Raw genomic sequence first — 19,715 nt, 5'->3', positions numbered from 1 at the left:
ACTGCTTTCAGGGGCTGTGCTGCCTGTCCTGCCCTGGCCTCCCCCTGCCCTGGCCTCCCCCTCCCTGTAGGCAACTCCACTCTTAATTCGCTTGGCCTCTAACCAGTGACAGCAAATGGTTCCTTTGGTGCAGTTCCTATCTGAGGGCCAGTTCCCTCCCCATCAAGCTGCTCCAGCTGCCAAGCTTCAGCGGGGGAAGTCCCTGCAAACCTTCAGCCCGTCTCCCCCTTCCACCCCCCAGGAGAAGAGGTGTCTAGAGGGACCACACTGCAATGCCGAGGAGGTTGCCATGGAAACCCAGGCAGGATGGTGTGCTGCTGGGAGAGGGAGAGTGTCCCATGCTCCCTGCAAGGCGGAGAGGGAGGCTAGGATATGGGGGTCGAGAGCCTCTGAACAGGAGGCACAGAGACACAGGGGTAAGCTCTCACAGGCCAGCTTCGGGCTTCTTCTGCAGACCTTTTCTCAAAGCCAAAGGCAATTTGGGTCAACCCAGCAGTCCCTCTCTGTCTTGTTTCCCTAATGGCCTGTCCAGCTCTCCACACATGTCCTCTCCATGTTCAGCCCCACCTAGAGAAGGCGGGTTTGTTTGAGAGTGGTCAGGCTTCCCATGGGGACTTTCCTATAGAGCCACCAGAGGTATGAGAGGTGAGTTGTGAGGTCCGGGTGTGATAGGGTCTGAGGGTGCCTGAAAGAGGGAAAGTCAGTCTGAGAATCCCAGAGAAGATGAACTTTCCAGAAGAGAGTGGGAGGAGACACACTTAACCTTTGGGGCAAGGGCTGAAATTGAGCGGGAAGGTGGGCGTCAGGGGAGCCTCATGAGGGTGAGGCGCGGGCCCGGCTGCAGATCTGTGGCTCTGCCTGGTGGCGCCATCATGACTCTGTCTGCAGCCATCTTTCTAGTCTGCTTTGTCAGCGTCAGTGTCCTGAGCAGGGCCAGCTCTGAGGTCAGCTCAGCCATGCCCCTGCCTCCAGTCAGAGCCCTGCTCATCCTCCCCATCAACCCCCCCATGCCAAGAGAGTGACTTTGGCAGGACTCTTAAGAGAAGCCCCATTCATAATCTGACCTTGTTCCCTCTCTGTGCTTGGGGTGGGGGGGGTGGTCACAGAAGGGGCCACCAAGAAGCTGCGCAGCAACATCCGCCGGAGCACGGAGACGGGCATCGCGGTGGAGATGCGGAGCCGGGTCACGCGCCAGGGCAGCCGGGAATCCACCGACGGAAGCACCAACAGCAACAGCTCCGACGGCACGTGCGTGCAGCCCCGCGCTGTGGTCCCCTCCCTCCTCCTCGGTCCTCCAGTCACAGAGCCACTGGGCAGGGTGGGAAAGCCTCCCTGTTTTGTTTCCAACTAAAATGTCTGGGTCCTCTGTGTCTCTGCCTTCCTTCATACCTCTCCCCTCAACACTCTGCCTGGACCCCAGGTCTTCCATCGCTCCCATTGGAATATCCAGATATCCAGGAGCTATCAGTTCCTTCTGTATGTTTCAGGAAGAGACCCTTACCTCCCATCTCCCACCACCCACACACTGCCCTGCTCCAGAGGAAAGAGTGGAAAGGAAAATGTGGCCCTAAAATCCTTTTAAATCTAAAACCATTGTTGTGACCCAGATGAGTGGCGTTCTCTCAAGGAGGCTTGCTTAGAGCTGAGGGAAGGAGATTGGACTAGATCAGTGTTTTTCAAACCATGGATGGTGACTCATAGACAGGAAATAAAATAGGTTTAGTGGGTCAAAACCAGCATTAGAAAAAGAAACAGGCCTATCTTATGAAGTAAGGATAAATTGCCTTGCGAATTTTTGTTTCCATTTTTTATGTATAGATGCACACAGATCTGTCCTGGGTCATGATGTTAAATCTTTCTTACATATAGGTTGCATTAAAAAATTTGAAAGTCACTGGGTTAGATATTCCCACAGATCTCTTCCAAGTCTATGAAATTATAGTTGTATGACTAAGATTTTCTGCTTCTGCTTCAAGGCCCAGTGACTTCTAGGCTCAGGACTCTGTGGCTCCATTGTTTGAGATTCAGTGATTGTGTGCCTCACTGCTGCATCTACTTCCATGAATGCGAGTACTCTCAAGCATTTATTACATCTTCCCATGTGCAGAGCACGCCTGGGCATCTCAGATAGGTCATTCTTACACTGGGATCTGCCGGCTGTGATTAGACCAGGAACAGTGATCTCTTTTTTTTTTTTTTTTTCTTTAGAGCCGGGGTCTCACTCTGTTGCCCAGGCTGGAGTGCAGTGGCGCGATCTCGGCTCACTGCAAGCTCCGCCTCCCGGATTCACACCATTCTCCTGCCTCAGCCTCCCGAATAGCTGGGACTACAGGCACCTGCCACCATGCCTGGCTAATTTTTTTTTTTTTCCCCCGAGATGGAGGCTCGCTCTGTCACCCAGGCTGGAGTGCAGTGGCGCGATCTCGCTCACTGCAACCTCCACCTCCCGGGTTCACGCCATTCTTCTGCCTCAGCCTCCTGAGTAGCTGGGACTACAGGCACCTGCCATCATGCCCAGCTAATTTTTTGTATTTTTAGTAGAGACGTGTTCACCGTGTTAACCAGGATGGTCTTGATCTCCTGACCTGGTGATCCGCCCACCTCAGCCTCCCAAAGTGCTGGGATTACAGGCGTGAGCCACTGTGCCCAGCCTTTTTTTTTTTTTTTTTTTTGAGACAGGGTTTCACTCTCACAGTGTAGGCAGGCTGGATTGCAACAATGGCGTGATCTCCACTCACTGCACCCTCCGCCTCCCAAGCTCAAGTGATTCTCCTGCATCAGCCTCAGGAGTAGCTGGGACTACAGGTGCACACCAATGCACCCCGCTAATTTTTGTAGAGACGGAATTTTGCCGTGCTGCCCAGGCTGGTCCTGAACTCCTGAGCTCAAGCGATCCACCCGCCTCAGCCTCCCAAAGTGCTGGGATTACAGGCGTGAGCCACCACGCCTGGCCTTGTTTTTTGTTTCTCGTTTCTTGAGACGGAGTTTTGCTCTTGTTGCCCACGCTGGAGTGTAGTGGCGCAATCTCGGCTCACCGCAACCTCTGCCTCCCGGGTTCAAGTGATTCTCCTGCCTCAGCCTCCTGAGTAGCTGCAATTACAGGCATGCGCCACCACACCCAGCTAATTTTGGATTTTTAGTAGAGAGGTGGTTTCTCCATGTTGGTCAGGCTGGTCTCAAACTCCCGACCTCAGTTGATTCGCCGGCCTCGGCCTCCCAAAGTGCTGGGATTACAGGCGTGAGCCACTGCACCCAGCCTAACAGTGATCATTTAACACTTACAGCAACCTTGAGGGTTGTGGGTACTACCACTATCTCCATTTTACAAGTGGAGAAACAGGGAGAGGAAGAGGGTGAGGCACCTTACCCAAGGTCACAGCTATTAAGTGGGGATGGAGTCAGAATTGGAATTAAGGCCGTTCGATTCCATGACCTGTGTTCACAATCTCCACGCTATATCCAGCTCCTAAAATTATGTGACCTTGAGAGTCTAAGTTTCTTTATTTAACCTTCTCAGATATCATTGTCTTAAGAATGTGATATTAGGCTGTTGTTGACCATGGTCAATAAAAGTGGGGCCTTGAAGCCCCTCCCCGTGGGGTGAGGTTGGGCCTAGTCAGGGAGAAACACAGGCTGTCTCTGACAAGCATACACAGCCTACTTTTTCCTCCCTGCCTGCCACTAGACAAGGGAGACTCAAGGCCAAACTATCTAGTAGGAGATTCTTCCTTGGATAGCCTTTTATCTCTGCAGCCAGCAGCCTGGGCCTTTCTAGGAGATGTTAGACCTTTGTTCTATCATAGCCCCTGAGGGTTGGCAGGGCCAGCCCTCCCTCATCTGTCCTTTCTCAGCTGGCCACACCCAGAACATCTAGACTGGAGCACAAGAGAAAAGTAGCACGTTTCCCTTGATGATAACAACAGCAGCAACCAGAACTATCATTTAGTGTTTTCTGTTTGTCTGAAACTTTCCATCTGCCCTAATCCTCAACATATAAAATCCTCAACATATATAAAAAAAAAAAAAAAAAAAAAAAGACGATGAGTTGGGCATCGTCTCTGTTTTGCAGGCAAGGCAATCTTACCTTTTGGAGCCTCTGTTTTCTCATCTGTAAGACTGGATAATAGCTCCTACCACACAGAGTGGTTATAAGGATTAAATGATATAACACCTGTAGAACTTTTAATACACCACTGGCGCCTGGCCAGCTACCAATCACTGTCAGCTTTTCTTGTTACTGTTTCTAGACCCCCCCACAGTCATGGAACAATCACCATCCACCATCACTTGCCATTCACCTCAACCCTGTAGTTGTGTTATTTTGGTCTTAGCTGCTATTCTGGGCACCACCTCATGTTTGACATGGATTTCAAACTTACGGTCAACTCAGACCTCAGTTCTTTTTTTTTTTTTTTGAGACGGAGTCTCTCTCTGTCGCCCAGGCTGGAGTGCAGTGGCCGGATCTCAGCTCACTGCAAGCTCCGCCTCCCGGGTTCATGCCATTCTCCTGCCTCAGCCTCCCGAGTAGCTGGGACCACAGGCGCCCGCCACCGTGCCCGGCTAGTTTTTTTTTTTTTTTTGTAGTTTTAGTAGAGACGGGGTTTCACTGTGTTCGCCAGGATGGTCTCGATCTCCTGACCTCGTGATTCACCCGTCTCGGCCTCCCAAAGTGCTGGGATTACAGGCTTGAGCCACCGCGCCCGGCTAGACCTCAGTTCTTATAACTTGTTCTGGGCATTGAAATTTCTGAACTTTGTCTCTGGTTCTTAGCATTGTCATGCCCTAGTGAGGACACAGGTATCCAGCAAGCCCTGCCTTGTAAGGGTCACTTCAGAAGTCCCTGGAGCTTAAGGATTAAATAGCATCATTATGTTATTGTTATTAGTTTATTTTCTCAAGTGACATCAAAATATTTTTCTTTAGTATGCAGAAATGAACAGTTGTTCATTTCCCAGAGTAGTGCAATCATACTGTGTAGAGGAGAAACTGAGGCACAGAGGGACATGCCCAGGGCCCCAGGGGCAGAGCATGGCAGCCTGCCAGCTATACTTTGATCCTCAGGTTGCCCTGACACCCTCATGCATCCTTCTGCCTCCTCCTGCAGGTTCATCTTCCCCACCACCCGTCTGGGGGCTGAAAGCCAGTTCAGCGATTTCCTGGATGGGCTGGGACCAGCTCAGATTGTGGGGCGACAGACACTGGCAACACCACCCATGGGTGAGTCTTATTGAGGGCAGGTTGAGTGGGGGTAATGGTGACCATGAGACAGGAAGGGTGAGCTCAGTGGGGGCCCTTCATTGGCCATTGTAGAGTTTATTCTATCACCAATTCTGTGATCTTAAGCAAGTTACTTCCCTTCTTTGAGCCTCAGTCTCCTCATCTTTAAAATGGGAATGATAATACCCACTTGAGTTCTATGATCTAACAATACTTTACTGAGCTCCTGTTAGATGCTTTGCATGAGGTATTTCAATTTACTGCTTAGGAACTGTGGCTTATTTGACTTATACCCAACAGTGCCTGGCACCTAGAGGCCCTTTAGTCATTTTCTTATCACTCTTCCTTGCAGCTAGGAAGTATAGTTGGCCCTCTGTATCCATGGGTTCTGTGTTTGTGGATTCAACCAACCTTGGATAGAAAATATTTAGGGAAAAAAATTCCACAAAGTTGCAAAAAGCAAAACTTGATTTGCTGTGTGCCAAGTACTACCCCGAATCCATGCAAATGAAGTGATATGTAGGCTTTGTGTTAGGTATTATAAGTACAGTCATTTTCAGTGTGTGAATATCACAGAGCGTACTTACACAAACCTAGATGGTATGTGTGTGTATATATATATTTTAATTTATATGTATTTTTTCACATGGAAAACCATATATCCTAGCACCATTACTGAATATCAATCATTTCCCCTATTTGATCTGCAATGCCAATATCAAGTACCATATATCAGGTTTCTATATATGCTCCATTATAATCTTATGGGCCCATTGTCATGTATATGATGCATTGTCGATTGAAATGTCATTATGCGGCACACCAGTGTAATCTAGAGATGATTGAAAGTATACAGAAGAAGCTGGTTGCAGTGGCCTGTGCCTGTATTCCCAGCTACTCAGGAGGCTAAGGCTGGAGGATTGCTTGAGCCCAGGAGTTTGAGACCAGCCTAGGCAATATAGTGAGACCCTGTCTCAAAAACTAAATAAAATAAAGCATATAAGAGGATGTGCATAGATTATATGCAAACACTATGCTATTTTTATTATTTTATTTTATTTTTGAGATGAAGTCTCACTCTGTTGCCCAGGCTGGAGTGCACTGGCGTGATCTTGGCTCACCATAACCTAACCTCCACCTCCCAGGTTCAAGTGATTCTCCTGCCTCAGCCTCCTGAGTAGCTGAGATTACAGGCATGTGCCACCATGCCCAGCTAATTTTTGTATTTGTAGTAGAGACGGGGTTTCACTGTATTGGCCAGGCTAGTCTCGAACTCCTGACTTCACGTGACGCATCCACCTCGGCCTCCCAAAGTACCAGGATTACAGGCATAAGCCACTGTGCCTGGCTGCCATTTTATTATTTATTTATTTATTTTGAGATGGAGTCTCGCTCTGTCACCAGGCTGGAGTGCAGTGGCACGATCTTGGCTCACTGCAACCTCCACCTCCCAGGTTCAAGCAATTCTCCTGCCTCAGCCTCCCAAGTAGCTGGGACTACAGGCACACACTGCCATGCCTGGCTAAATTTTTTTCTTTGTATTTTAGTAGATATGGGGTTTCACCGTGTTGCCCAGGCTGGTCTTGAACTCCTGAGCTCAGGCAATCCACCTGCCTTGGCCTCCCAGCTGCCATTTTATATTAGAGACTGGAGCATCCAAGGATTTTGATATCCCTGGGTGGGAGCAGGGTAGGGTTCTGGAACCAATCCCCCATGGATACTGAGGGATGATGGTACTTCCTGAAGCCTACGTTTGGTCCTGTTAGCTTTAGTCTGGCCTATCTCATGAGCTCTCAGACAGAGCCTCCCTGCCTCCTCCCTCCCTTAGGTGTTGGCTGTGTTGGCTTCCAGCAGCTCCTCCCCGGGATAACTCCTCCACAGGTGCCTCCTCGCCTCCACCCCTTTCCCCTCAGTCTGACCTGAGCAGCGCCTGACTCACATGTCCCCACTCAGCCCCCATCAGGACAGTGCTGAGCCTTTGACCCTCCCAGCAAATGAGGAAGCCGAGTGCAGTGTCCTGCTGTGAGTCATGCAGTGGAGCTGGAGTTCCATTCCAGGCCAGGACTCCTTCCACTGCAATGCCCTCAAAAGCTCCTGCCCAGGAGCTCCTGCCTGATGGAACAGGAGTTGATAGGGACCCTCAGACGGTGAGGGTCAGCCGAAAGCAAGGGCTGGGAATTAGCCAAATCCAATTCAAGGGCTGGAACCTTGTTTTCAGTCTCTTAAGGGTCTGGGGAGCCTGCTTTTCACAGCCCTAGACCCAGCCACAGGCTGGGCAGCAGTGAGAGGGGGCAGCCACTTCCACAAGGCTAATGTGCCATGGCAGCCAGGACCATTTGTGTGTGGTACCCCCTGGTATCAGACCAGGGAAGGACAGGTTTGCCTTATTCACCTCATTAGTGATATTACGGTGAGACCTGGAGATTAATTCCCAAGGCCTTCCCTTCTCCCTTCCCCACAAGGAGGTCAGGAATAGCTGGATGGAGGTGGATGAATTCCAGGATGTCTCTTGAAATTAGTAAACCCACCAGGCGCGGTGGCTCACCCCTGTAATCCCAGCACTTTGGGAGGCTGAGGCGGGCGGATCACAAGGTCAGGAAATCGAGACCATCCTGGCTAACACAGTGAAACCCCATCTCTACTAAAAATACAAAAAATTAGCCGGACGCGGTGGCGGGCGCCTGTGGTCCCAGCTACTTGGGAGGCTGAGGCAGGAGAATGGCGTGGGCCCGGGAGGTGGAGGTTGCAGTGAGGTGAGATCGCGCCACTGCACTCCAGCCTGGGCGACAGAGCAAGACTCCGTCTCAAAAAAAAAAAAAAGAAATTAGTAAACCCCCGTCTTCCCTAGTATACAAATACAAAAATTGCATGATGGCTCAGAGAATCTAAAAATGGGTGACTGAATTCAAAGTCTGGCCCATTTGATTCTTCTGGACCAGGCTTATGATTCTGCACCCCTGTAAAGGACTTCACTTTGTTCTGAGTGACAGACTACTACATAATTCCAAATTCTGCCAACCAATGTTGAACAAAGCTAAGAGTTCCTAGAAATCAGGTAACTGCCATAACTCCACACACAGACCTTGCCCCAGCTGGATAATCCATTCTATGGGAGTACAGTGAAGATTTCTCAGCTGTCCACACCCAGAAAGTCTGCTGGCCTTCCCTGCCTCCACTGGTAATGCACTAGCAGACCCTTGTTGCCAGATAGTGCCTCGTGTGCTCTTTCTTTCTTTCTTTCTTTCTTTCTTTCTTTTTTTGGCTTTTTTTTTTTTTTTGAGACAGAGTCTCCCTCTGTTGCCTAGGCCAGAGTGCTGTGGTGTGATCTTGGCCTACTACAGCCTCCGCCTCCTGGGTTCAAGTGATTCTCCTGCCTCAGCTTCCCAAGTAGCTGGGACTACAGGTGCACACCACCATGCCTGGCTAATTTTTTGTACTTTTAGTAGAGATAGGTTTCACCATGTTAGCCAGGATGGTCTCAATCTTCTGACCTCGTGATCCGCCTGCCTCGGCCTCCCAGAGTGCTGGGATTACAAGTGTGAGCCACCACACCCGGCCTCAAATGGATATTCTTTCAACACAGATGTATGGAGACGTGAAGAACAGCCACTGAGCCCACAGCCTCCCCTGTCTTCCTGACACAGGAAGCTCTGTCCCCAAGTTTGCTATTCTGCTCAGTAAAACAGGAGCCTCCCAGTTAGCCAGGCACAGACGGGGGTTTGGCAGCCATCTGTTGTTACCCAGTCATGGCCCTGATGGTCATGCCCCCACCCCACCCCACCCTAAGGGGCCTATCAAAGGGCCCTCAGCTGCTTTAAAGTGGTCTCCCGAGAGCAGTTCTGACCCATGTGGTTGGTGCCATCTTGTTCCCTTTCTAGTGATCATGTAGCCTCCTCCACAGGCTGGCATTCAGCACAGCAGCTGGCTGGCCTGCCCCTTGGTCTGGCCCTGCCTGGACTCACCCTCTTCTTCCTTTCAGGAGACGTGCACATTGCCATCATGGACCGCAGTGGCCAGCTGGAGGTGGAAGTGATTGAAGCTCGGGGCCTGACCCCCAAACCAGGCTCCAAATCCCTCCCAGGTGAGGGATTTTGGAAATGGGGTCCTGACAGGGAGGGGCATAGAGCCGAGCTCTGGGTCTAGCAGGTCCTCAGCTCCCTCTGCCTTAAATCGGGATTCTTGACAGTAGAGTCACAGCTTGCCTGGAAGGCCAGTGACTAGGGTGGGGAGTAAAGGAGGATAGAGGAACCAGTACTTGAGTCACCTCTTCTGCCTGCTGTTCATTGGCTGGCTCATTCCATGCATCCTGCTCACCTCCAAGATCACCTGGCAGTTACGGGATGGGCAGGCCATAGCTGTCTGTTCTGGACCCCTCCCTGTCATACATTCTCTCCTCCCTTAGCCACCTATATCAAGGTTTACCTGCTGGAGAATGGGGCCTGCTTGGCCAAGAAGAAGACAAAGATGACCAAGAAGACCTGTGATCCCCTGTACCAGCAGGCTCTGCTCTTTGACGAGGGACCCCAGGGCAAGGTGCTGCAGGTGGGTGTCACAGGGCGAGTAGGGCAGGGTGGACTCACAGACTGGAAGTTGTAATTTGAAGTTTTTCATTTATGATTCATCCTGTGCCAGGTGCTGTGGTAGGTGCATTAATTTGCATTATTCATTTACTTTCACAACCCTGTGAGGTATTCTTGTCCCCAGCTGATTCATAAGGAAACCAAGGTTTTGGGGGTAACCAAATTGCTCCCTAGGTTGCACAGCTGGTAGGTAGAACCAGGACACATGTGACCACTGCCTCCTCCTTCCCCTAGTGCTAATGTTCATTGCACATCAGGTCTGTGCCAAGCCTTGTGTTAGGTGCTTTCCAAGCACGACCTCACTTCATCCTGCAGATGATCCGGTGGAGTAGGTGTGATTCTCTCCACTTTACGGAAACAGAGTCTCTTACAGATGAAGTCACTTGCTTGGGGTGAGCCTAGGCCAGGTGACTCTCATCCCAAATACCTGAAAGCAACAAAGGCCTTCTGCACACTTGGTATTGTTAGCCCTTCTCAACAGTCCTGGGAGGGAGGGATCTTCATGCTCATTTCATAGATGAACCTGAGGTCATGTGGGGATAAAGCACAGTGGGGGATCAGTCTCTGGGCTCAGTCGTAAGTTCAGATTCCAGCTCAGCACTCATTAGCCATGGGTAGATGTTGTGACGATTAAACAGAGGAGTGCATGTAGGGAGCCTTACATAGTGCCTGCCACATAAACAGCTACTCTCTAAGTATTAACGGCCATGGTGGCGGCTGCTGATCTTGCCTGAGGCCATGAAGGCGACAGAGAGGAGGCTAGAGCCAGGGACTGTCTGGGCCATTCAACTTCTCATCTAGGGCTGTTCCTCCGGGCTGAGATGGTTCTGTGGCAAGGGGCCTTGGAATTGTAAATTGAAACTGCAGAGCCAGACACGGTGGCTCACACCTATAATCCTAGAGACTTGGAAGGCTGAGGCAGGAGGATCATTTGAGCCCAAGAGTTTGAGACCAGCCTGGCAACATAGCAAGATCCCATCTCTAAAAAATGAAAAAAAAAAAATTAGCTGGTCATGGTGGCCTGTGCCAGTAATCCCAGCTACTCGAGGTGCTGAGGCAGGAGGATTGCTTGAGCCCAGGAGGTCAAGGCTGCAGTGAGCTATGATTATGCCACTGTACTCCAGCCTGGGTGACAGAGCGAGACCCTGTCTCTTAAAAATTAAAAATAAAAAAGAACTGCAGAACTCTAGGCTTTGGGGAATGGGAAGAATAATCTTTGGTGTCTGCTTAGAAAAGGATTCACCAGTGAAAACATAAGTTTGAAAATCACTGAGCGAATCCATTCCTCTCTCCCAGTGGTGTGGCTGGAAACACAGGTCCAGTGAGGGCATGGAGCTTACACAAGTCCCATGGCAAGCCAGCAGCACAACTAGAGCTATGGCCAGGTCCTGAACTCTCAGTCTGCCCCTTCCTGGGGAAGGCTGTTATCTGAAATGCTGAGAGGCTCTGGAGTCACACGCCGGGGTCCTAATCCAAGCTCTGCCACAAGTTACTCTGCAACTTTAGGTTAGCTAATTAACCTTTCTGAGCTACAGTTTCCTCCGTGGAAATAATGATACAGAGCACCCCTACCTACGTGACTTGTTATAACAATTGGAAGAAAGAATCCAGGTAAAATCCATAGGATCGTATCTAACACACCTCAAGTGCTCAGTAAATTATTGTGTGAAATCAGTCTGAGTTCTGGCTCCCTCTGTTCCATCTGTACCCTGCTGAAACTTGTAGGTTCCCGGGCCTGCTGCACAGTCCCGGAGTCAGGGAGGTGGCTCACTCCCTCCCTCTCTTCTTCCTGGCAGGTGATTGTCTGGGGAGACTATGGCCGCATGGACCACAAGTGCTTCATGGGCATGGCCCAGATCATGCTGGACGAGCTGGACCTGAGCGCCGTGGTCACCGGCTGGTACAAACTCTTCCCCACCTCCTCAGTGGCAGACTCCACACTCGGATCCCTCACGAGGCGCCTGTCCCAGTCTTCCCTGGAGAGTGCCACCAGCCCCTCATGCTCTTAAGGATGTCAGGAAGAGGCCAGGATGGTGGTGTGGGGAGGGGTGCCTGCTGGCCCCATGTCCTCCCCTGTACATAGTCTTCGTGTCTTTCTGGACCCCTTGTCCTGCTGCATGCCTGTTGGCTACTGGGCTCATCCCAGCTGGCAGTGGAGACTGTAGTGTGTGCGTGTGTGCGTGTGTTCATGTGTGTGTGTGTACGTGACCACGTTCTATCTGTTCATTTGTCTGGGTATAGTCACTCCTGGTGACGACTTGGGCTGATATGTCTCCACGTCTCTTTGTATCTTGTTGAAAAGAAACCCAAAGGAGTGTTGTGTGGACACGACTCACCCTGAGGAGTCTCCAGTGGTGGAAGTGGGGCACGCGGCCACTGGTCGGTGCTGTCTGGTCCTGGGCCCGGGGCAGAGCCTGTGTGTTCTCCACCTGTGCCTGCTCCTGGTGGTCTCTGCTTTGTTTTCTGTCTTGTCTTTTGTTCCACTCTTGACTCTCCTGGCTCTGCCGCTGTTTTCTGAGGAATGTAGCATCCGCTGCAGCTGGCCACACGGAAGGCCCTCTGGGAACCCCACCCCACCAGAGCCGCTCCGGCAGCTCTTCCTGCCACTGAATGCGTTCTGCAGCATGTAGCATGCCCACCTAGCTCCCTGGCCAGGGCCCTGGGGAGGCAGAGGGTACCCGGGGCGGTGGGGGCAGCGGGCTGAGGGCTTAGAAATGACTTTCTCTGTGCAGCTGGAACCGCCTCCTTCCTCCAATGAAGCACGAGGTCTTGGTTCCAGGGTTCCTGGCCAGGTGCCCCCTTAGCATTCGTTCTTCATCTCCTGTCTCTTCAAGCCTCCCAACTCCGCCAAGCTGAAGGAGCTCTGCCGGTGGGCCTGGGCAGGCAGCCGCAAGAGGGCATGTTATCTGCTAAAGCAGACAGTCCTCCTGAGGCCCTGAGGGTGGTCCTGACCCCCTTGGGGCTCATTCCTGGTGGGCATGACTCGGTAAGGAGGTGCTGTGGGTAGGGCTGTTTGCCGGAATAAGGAAGGCTGAGGCTGACTTATTCCCCGCCACTGCTGAGGATCCCGTCTGGCATTTGGGGATTCGCTGCATGAAGTTGTTCATTTGGGGCTCCAGTTTTTGTGCATTTCCAGACCAGGGTCCCTGTCTGGGAGCTCAGACTCAGCTGGGCTCCAGCAGCCTCGCTCCGGACTCTCGTCTGCCACCATCACCAGCTCTGTCTAAGCAATACTTCCCCCTCCCCCGAGCCTCCCTGCTCTCCTGTGCCCCACTGCTGCCCTCTGCAGAGCCATCTGCTCCAGGCACTCACCTGCCTCTGCTTGCTTTCTCACCCATGTCTGGCTGGAGCTTCTCACAGCCACTCAAACCCTAACTTGATTTGACAACTGGGCCCTATTGGTGGGGACCATTGCCTGGACTGGACCCTGTGAAATCTGTCCCGTGGGAATCCTGAAGTCTGACTCAGGAATGCCCAGACCTGTCCCTGTCCCTCCTCAGCTCTAGGGTGAAAGGCAAGAGGTTGCTCAGGAGATGGACAGAGCAGCCCTTGGGTTTGTATCTGGTAGGGAAGAAAGCAGCAGGACAGTGGAGGTGTGGGGAAGGCGCTCTTTCCACCTCTCCCCAGGCATTATCCCCAGGTGCTGAAATTGCTGTGGCCCCAGCACCTGAGGCAGGGATGCGCTACCTGGGGTAGCAGTAGAAAGGTCTTGGGGCCTGAATGACTTGGGGCCTCCATTCATAACCAAAGTTGGAGGGGCATGGAGGCAGTGGCGGCTTGTGGATAGGCCATCTCAGCCCAAAGGGCCTCTTTGGCTGGCATGGTTCTGTGTTGGGTTGAAGCTAGAATCCTGTAACTCCTCCCAAGAAAGATAGGGGAAGAAGCCAGAACCCCACCTGGCCTGCCCACAGGACAAGAAGTGGGTAAGGGCAGGAAGGAAATGAACAGAGTTAGCTCCCAGGCTCCTGTCTCTGCCTGAGCCTCTATTCTTCTAGTATCAGAGAAGGGGGCCATTGGGTGCATAGAGATGGGAAGGAGGCCACTGGGCTGAGTTTTCTCTTTAGGCAGAAATGCTCTCCCCAGGCCCATTGCGTTCGTCAAGTTCTTAGAAATGGACAAAGGGCTCTGTCCTCCTCCATCCTAGTGGAGGATCAAGAAGGAAACTCCCTTGCAAAAGGGTATTTTAATCTGTTTATGATTTATTCACCTCTACAGCAGTCACTGTCAGAGTGGTGTGAAAATACTCTGCACCTTTGGGATAACAGGGTTGTTAGTGACCCACAGGACAGTAGAGACGTTTGCTGATGTAGCACTGAGTGGTGATACCCAGACCAGCAGTCACCCCAGGAAGTGGGGGCTACCCATACCCTCATTCCTCTGGTGGCGAGCTGCTTGCAGAGAGGCCTGCCACTGGGGGGTTCCACGCCGTGGTGCCCCTTGCCTCTGGGGAAGGGTTAGCGCAGGGGAGGTTCTAGCTGGAGGAGGGGCCTGATGTGCTGGTAACTTGGGCTGACCTACCTACAATCCCCGGCTGCCAAAACTGCCCAGCAGTTGGGCCACTCCGCTCTTCCACCTCTCTAAAAGAAGGTAATTTCCTCCTCAAATCGACCTTGGGGAATTATTCTTTTAACCTTTTGCACCATATAAGTTCCTCATCCCCACCTGGATTTTACCCCATGAGGGTAAAGTTGTGCGAGGCTGACATGTCTGTGTGATGCAGTGTGGCTGGACTTAAGGGTCTGTTTCTCAGCATCCTGGATGCAGGGGCTTGTCTGAAAAGCCACTCTGGAGCTAGCCTGTCCCAGAAGAGGTGGATGTGCAGGTGTAACTCCTGGTATTTGCTGGGGTGGGGGAGCATCTGCTGTTTGAGGAGGGATGGTGGGGAAGGAAGGAACATGATCCCTCCAGAAGTCTCCCACCCTGGGGCCAAGTCACTGCCAGGTTCAGTGTCCTGGCTCCAAATGCCCCCTCACCCAGATGAAACCCTGCAGTGGTTACAGGAATGGAGCTCTTTGTCATTCCACCTCCTCTGGTCAGGCGAGGTTCACCGTGCATATGGCAGAGACAGGAGTGGCCCTGCAGTATGTTGGGTTGTGGGCAGGGACAGTGATGGATGACTCAGAGCGTCTGTCTGTGTATTTCTGCTCTGTTCATTCTGTCCTACTTTCTTCATAGACTCCTTTTCCCTGCAATGGGTCTTTGGTATGAAAAAGGCTCCAGTAAATGGAGCCAAGTCTTGGTTTGACAAGGGGAACTTGATCCTTCAGGGAAGAACCATCTCCAAAATCACTCCCCATCTGGTTTCTTCTACCACCCAATTCTACTAGGAAAGGAGCACTTAGGAGGCTCTTGGGATGCAGCAAGTCCTAGGCAATGCCAGCATTTCATGGGGGCTGAGGCAGAACCCAGGAGCTCCAAGAAAGACCACCCATAGAGCTCATTCCCCGTGGAATCACTGCCGGTTAGAACACTGAGGTCAAGCCAGTCCTCCCATGGTCATGCCACCCACCAGGGAAGCATCTCTGATCTCTTCTTTACTGCCAGCCTTGAGGAGAGCAGAAGCCTCCATTTTTAAAGACAATAAAGACCTCCAAGGGTACTTCTTTGGAAATGAAATGTAGCACAATCTTAGCCTATGTTACCAGGAGCCCTGACATGCAACCAGGGTCCCTATTCCATGCCCTGCTGCCCAGGAGACGCTGAGCTCCTCTTCCCCTGGGGTTCCAGCCCTCCCAATACCTCATATTCCCCATCTTCCTCAGCCCAGAAAGCAATGGGGCTTTAGTGATGCTCCTCTTTTGTGTCTCTCTGGTTGCCTCTAGCACTGTGCAAACTCTGCAAGAAAGTGCTGCCTTTGCTTGATGTTGTAGATGAGTTGCCCTCCACCTGGCTGGAGAGATGGCACATCATTCAGGGCCAGAAGGTTGTCCAGCAGTGTTTCTGCAGTGGCTGCAGGGAGATGGAAAAGAAGAGGCCTGCTTCCCTGCCTCCTCCTACCTTTCTCTTCCACTCCTCAGAGTTTTCTTCTCCAGTATCCTGACACATAAAGAGATTCTTTAAAATGCTGCTTCTTCTACCGGACTGTCTTTCACTGAGTGGTCAGGGAGGAGATGAAAATGTGGACACATCCCCCCTGCCTTCTCCCTCAACCTTTTCACTCACGTCAGAAGAGGTTGGGGCAAAACAAAACAAGCATGATTGAAGAGCAGGGGAAGCCCACACAATCAGGTGAGGCCTGATGGGGGCTGGACTGGCCTGGTCTGGCTGGGAAAGGGTTCTTTTAAAAGCGTGCCTGAGCATCTCAGAGCAATGTCAGTGATGCCAAAGAGAGCAACTTGGCCTCCTTGGGCACCAACTCTGCCGGCTGAGTTGCACAAACGTGGCTCAGATGTTGGCATGTCCGACGGTGGGACCTTGTTCTCTGATAAAGGGCTTAATCTTTCCATGTAGCAAAGCAACTCTCCCTCCCTCCCCTCCCCCTGAACCCTGAGCTTGGGCTTGTGTGGGCCCAGCATGGCTGTGCCTGTGAGGGAAGCCACATCAGTGAGAGAAAATTGCATTCTCTCAGGGGCCTAGACTGGCTTGGGGCAGGTGCTTGTTGAAAAGCATGAGTGTTTCTGCTTTGGGAAACCCTTCCAGGGCTCTGGCTGGAAACTTGGCCAGTAAGGACAGGGCCTTGGACCTCCCAAGGAGTTCACAATGATGCCAGGAAGGGTCCCTGAGCCTGGGTTCCAGTCAGCTTGGCTAACAGAATGGGGCCTGGGAATTCCAGGGGCAACTGAGCATCCACCCCATTAGCCAGTGATCTGGACGGGGACAGCTGGCTACAGGGAATCAAAGGCTGTTCTGTACAGTTTTGCCAGAAACTGTGACCTTGGGCAAGGCTCCTCACTTTTCTGGGCCTCAGCTTCCTCATCTGCAAAATGGGAGCATTAGCTCATCTCCCCATGGTTCCCTCCCGGTTTTAATTAAAAGTCTCTGATCCGGAGCACATGAGGGTTGCGAGCCTGGTGCACCTGGTTCCTGTCTCCGTGGGCTGGTTTCCTCCAGCCCCTGATGCCCAGGCTGGGTGCAGGCCCTCATCTGGTCCATGCCCAGATGCTGCCTCAGACAAGAACTCTGGGAATCCTAACAGACTCTGCTTTCCTCTCTTCGTGGTTTGTCCTCCCTCTTTTATTCTCGTGTGATGATGAGACATAATGAAGGGTTGTCTACAATGGACAATTTTCAAGGTGCTGATGTGATGTCACAGCCTCAGCTACACCCTGAGTAGGTCAGTGTCCCCACCAGCAGATGAGGCTGGGTCTTTCCTCATTTCTGCTGCTGGGATGACATCAGCAGGAGAGTTGAAGATCTGAGAATTCTAAAGGAAATGTTCTCTGATGGGAGGAGAGAGGGAACTTATTTCCCTTCAAAGTAGTTTGCTTCTTAAGACCACTCCTTCCTCCAGACCACTCCTTCCAGAATGTCTTTAACCAGACATCATCTCAGAAGGCAGGGCGGCTGCTTCCTTAGGAAGAGTGGGCCTGATAGCTCAACCAACTCCTTTAGCATATAAACTCACAGAAGGCGAGAACCCCTTTTTTTAGACTTTCCAAATGCATCTTGCAAAGAGAGAGATAGCTGATAGGGACTGACAAGCACACTGTTTGGATAAGAAGCAATTAGCCTTTTATATCTGTGCTCTATACATTTTCTATGTGCAGCATCTTTCCTAACTTGTTGTGGTTCCCGGGTGGCAGGTGCACAGCTGGGAGGGACTGCCGGCTGTTTCGTACAACGTTCTTGCCAATTCCCTTGAGGAGAAAATTCTTCACATGGCTTCTGCATGTACAGTATTTGGGCAGCAAAACATGATTAAAGTCAGTTTGAAAATGGTTTCATGTGTTGCTTTCTATAGATGGTTCTTCATTCTAGGAGGAAGAAAACAGGGTTCCAGGTGGCTAAAAAGAGGAGGAGGAGGATGCCTTGGTGGAGAGGCAGGGGAGAGCAGTACATTTCAGAAAATAGCATGAAACATATGGCCTGGGCCTCTGACTCCTGTTTGGGAACTCTGTGGTCCCAGCAATGTTCCTGAGCCATGAACTCTGACGGGTCCAGGCAGTTTCCTGGCTCTGTCTCCCAGGTCCCCTGCTTCCAGGCCCTCAAAGCCTTCTATTTCCACAGACTCCACAAGGGATATCCAACAACAGAGGAAGGTAAGATTCAGCTAAGGCCACAGCTGTTGACCCACTGTTCCTTTCTTTCTGAGCTTTTGGATCCAGCATCTCTGCTCAGGCATTTGACTGGCTTATTGCAGCCACACCTGATACCAGCAGTAAACATAGCAGTTAACCTCTATGTGCTGCATCCTCCATCAGTCACTCATGCCTGGAGCGCCCATTGTCTTCCCTGTCTCATGGTGGAGCAGAACAGTATGTTAATATTTAGTCATTTCTGGGCAGATCCATTGTCCTCCTAGGGCTGGGTTTGGGGGGCACAGAAGATGGATAAAAGAAGTGTAGCATCGTCATGGCATGTGCTTGCTGGCACAAGGCTGGCACCCTCCTCCCAAGAGCCCTCCAGGGAACCTCCACTGCATTGGCTCTGGCCCTTGGCCTTGCAGGTCCCATAAGCACCATCTCTTGAAGGAAGGATCATAAGATCAATATGTGAGCTCTGGGGCCCCCCAGGATTCTGTCTTTTCCCTCTTTCCCACTGCTGCTCTCTCCCTGAGACATGGCTTATACTTTCATGAGTTTAAGAACTTCTATGCTTCTATCCAGAAATTCCTTCCAATAACAACTGCACCGTCCCCCATCCACCCTCTAAAAAACAAAAAGCAGACAACAAAAACTGAGATCCAAAGAAATTCTAAAGGCTGTTCTTCAGATAGAACAAACATATCTAAGAACAATGACTGGAACACAATCAATCCTACATGTTTGCTATTAAGGGAAATGATCCTGGATGGAAAGGCAGAAATGCAAGAAGGAAAAGTGAACAAGGTAATAGGTTTTAAAATATTAGTAAAATATAGGCCAGGTACTGTGGCTTATGTCTGTAATCCCAGCACTTTGGGAGGCAGAGGCAAGATGATCACTTGCGGCCAGTAGTTCAAAACTGGCCAGGGCAACATAGTGAGAACTCATCTCTACCAAAAATTTAAAAATTGGCCAGACACGGTGGCACATGCCAGTAGTCTTAGCTACTTGGGAGGCTGAGGCAGGAGGATTGCTTGGAGCCCAGGAGTTCAGTGGTTCAGTGAGCTATGATTGTGCCACTGCACTCCAGCCTGAGTGACAGAGCAAGTCATTTGTTGTCTCTTTAAAAAATTTAGTAAAGCATCCTGCCTCACAATGACTTTCCTGTTGTCTTTCATGTGTCATTCCAACTTTTCTAGTCCATACCACAGTGCCTTGCAAAAACATGAATAAAGCAATCACATCTGATTGTTAAGCTACCAAAAAAAAAAACCCAGTATCAATTATTAGAACTAATAAGAGCATTCAGCAAGGTTGCTGGATACAAGATAACCTTACAAAAATCAATTGCATTTTTCTATAGCAACCAAAACCAATGAAAAATAAGTATGAGTTATCCACAATAGCAATAAAAGTCATTAAATATCTAGGGATTATTTAAGAATATGTAATGCCTCTATGGAGATAACTTTCAAATTCTAATAAAAGAGTGAGATAATCTGGGCCAGGCATGGTGGCTCACGCCTATAATCCCAACACTTTGGGAGGCTGAGGCAGGTGGATCATGAGGTCAGGAGTTCAAGACCAGCCAGGCGAAGATGGTGAAACCCTGTCTCTACTAAAAATACAAAAATTAGCCAGGCATGGTGGCAGGCGCCTGTAATCCCAGCTACTCGCGAGGCTGAGGCAGAGAACTGCTTGCACCTGGGAGGCAGAGGTTACAGTGAGCCAAGAT

General features: G+C 50.9%; 1 protein-coding gene across 5 annotated transcripts in view; it reads left to right on the top strand.

The window, feature by feature from the left end:
• RIMS3 (regulating synaptic membrane exocytosis 3) overlaps positions 1 to 17,675 on the top strand; it is a 46,887-nt gene extending 29,212 nt beyond the window's left edge. For 4 of the 5 annotated variants that reach the window (XM_017960260.3, XM_003891666.5, XM_009205865.4 and 1 more), the window contains 5 exons: positions 1,107 to 1,248; positions 5,105 to 5,217; positions 9,197 to 9,298; positions 9,620 to 9,759; positions 11,594 to 17,675. In XM_017960260.3, the coding sequence (XP_017815749.2) occupies positions 1,107 to 1,248; positions 5,105 to 5,217; positions 9,197 to 9,298; positions 9,620 to 9,759; positions 11,594 to 11,806 (710 nt within the window). In that variant the 3' untranslated portion in view covers positions 11,807 to 17,675. The remainder of the gene's footprint in view (positions 1 to 1,106; positions 1,249 to 5,104; positions 5,218 to 9,196; positions 9,299 to 9,619; positions 9,760 to 11,593) is intronic. The other variant, XM_009205879.4, reaches the window with a different exon arrangement.
• Positions 17,676 to 19,715: the final 2,040 nt, after the last annotated feature.

This window comes from Papio anubis, chromosome 1 (genome assembly GCF_008728515.1).
Source record: "Papio anubis isolate 15944 chromosome 1, Panubis1.0, whole genome shotgun sequence".
Taxonomy (NCBI): Eukaryota; Metazoa; Chordata; class Mammalia; order Primates; family Cercopithecidae; genus Papio; species Papio anubis.
This window is presented reverse-complemented; position numbering and strand designations above follow the sequence as displayed.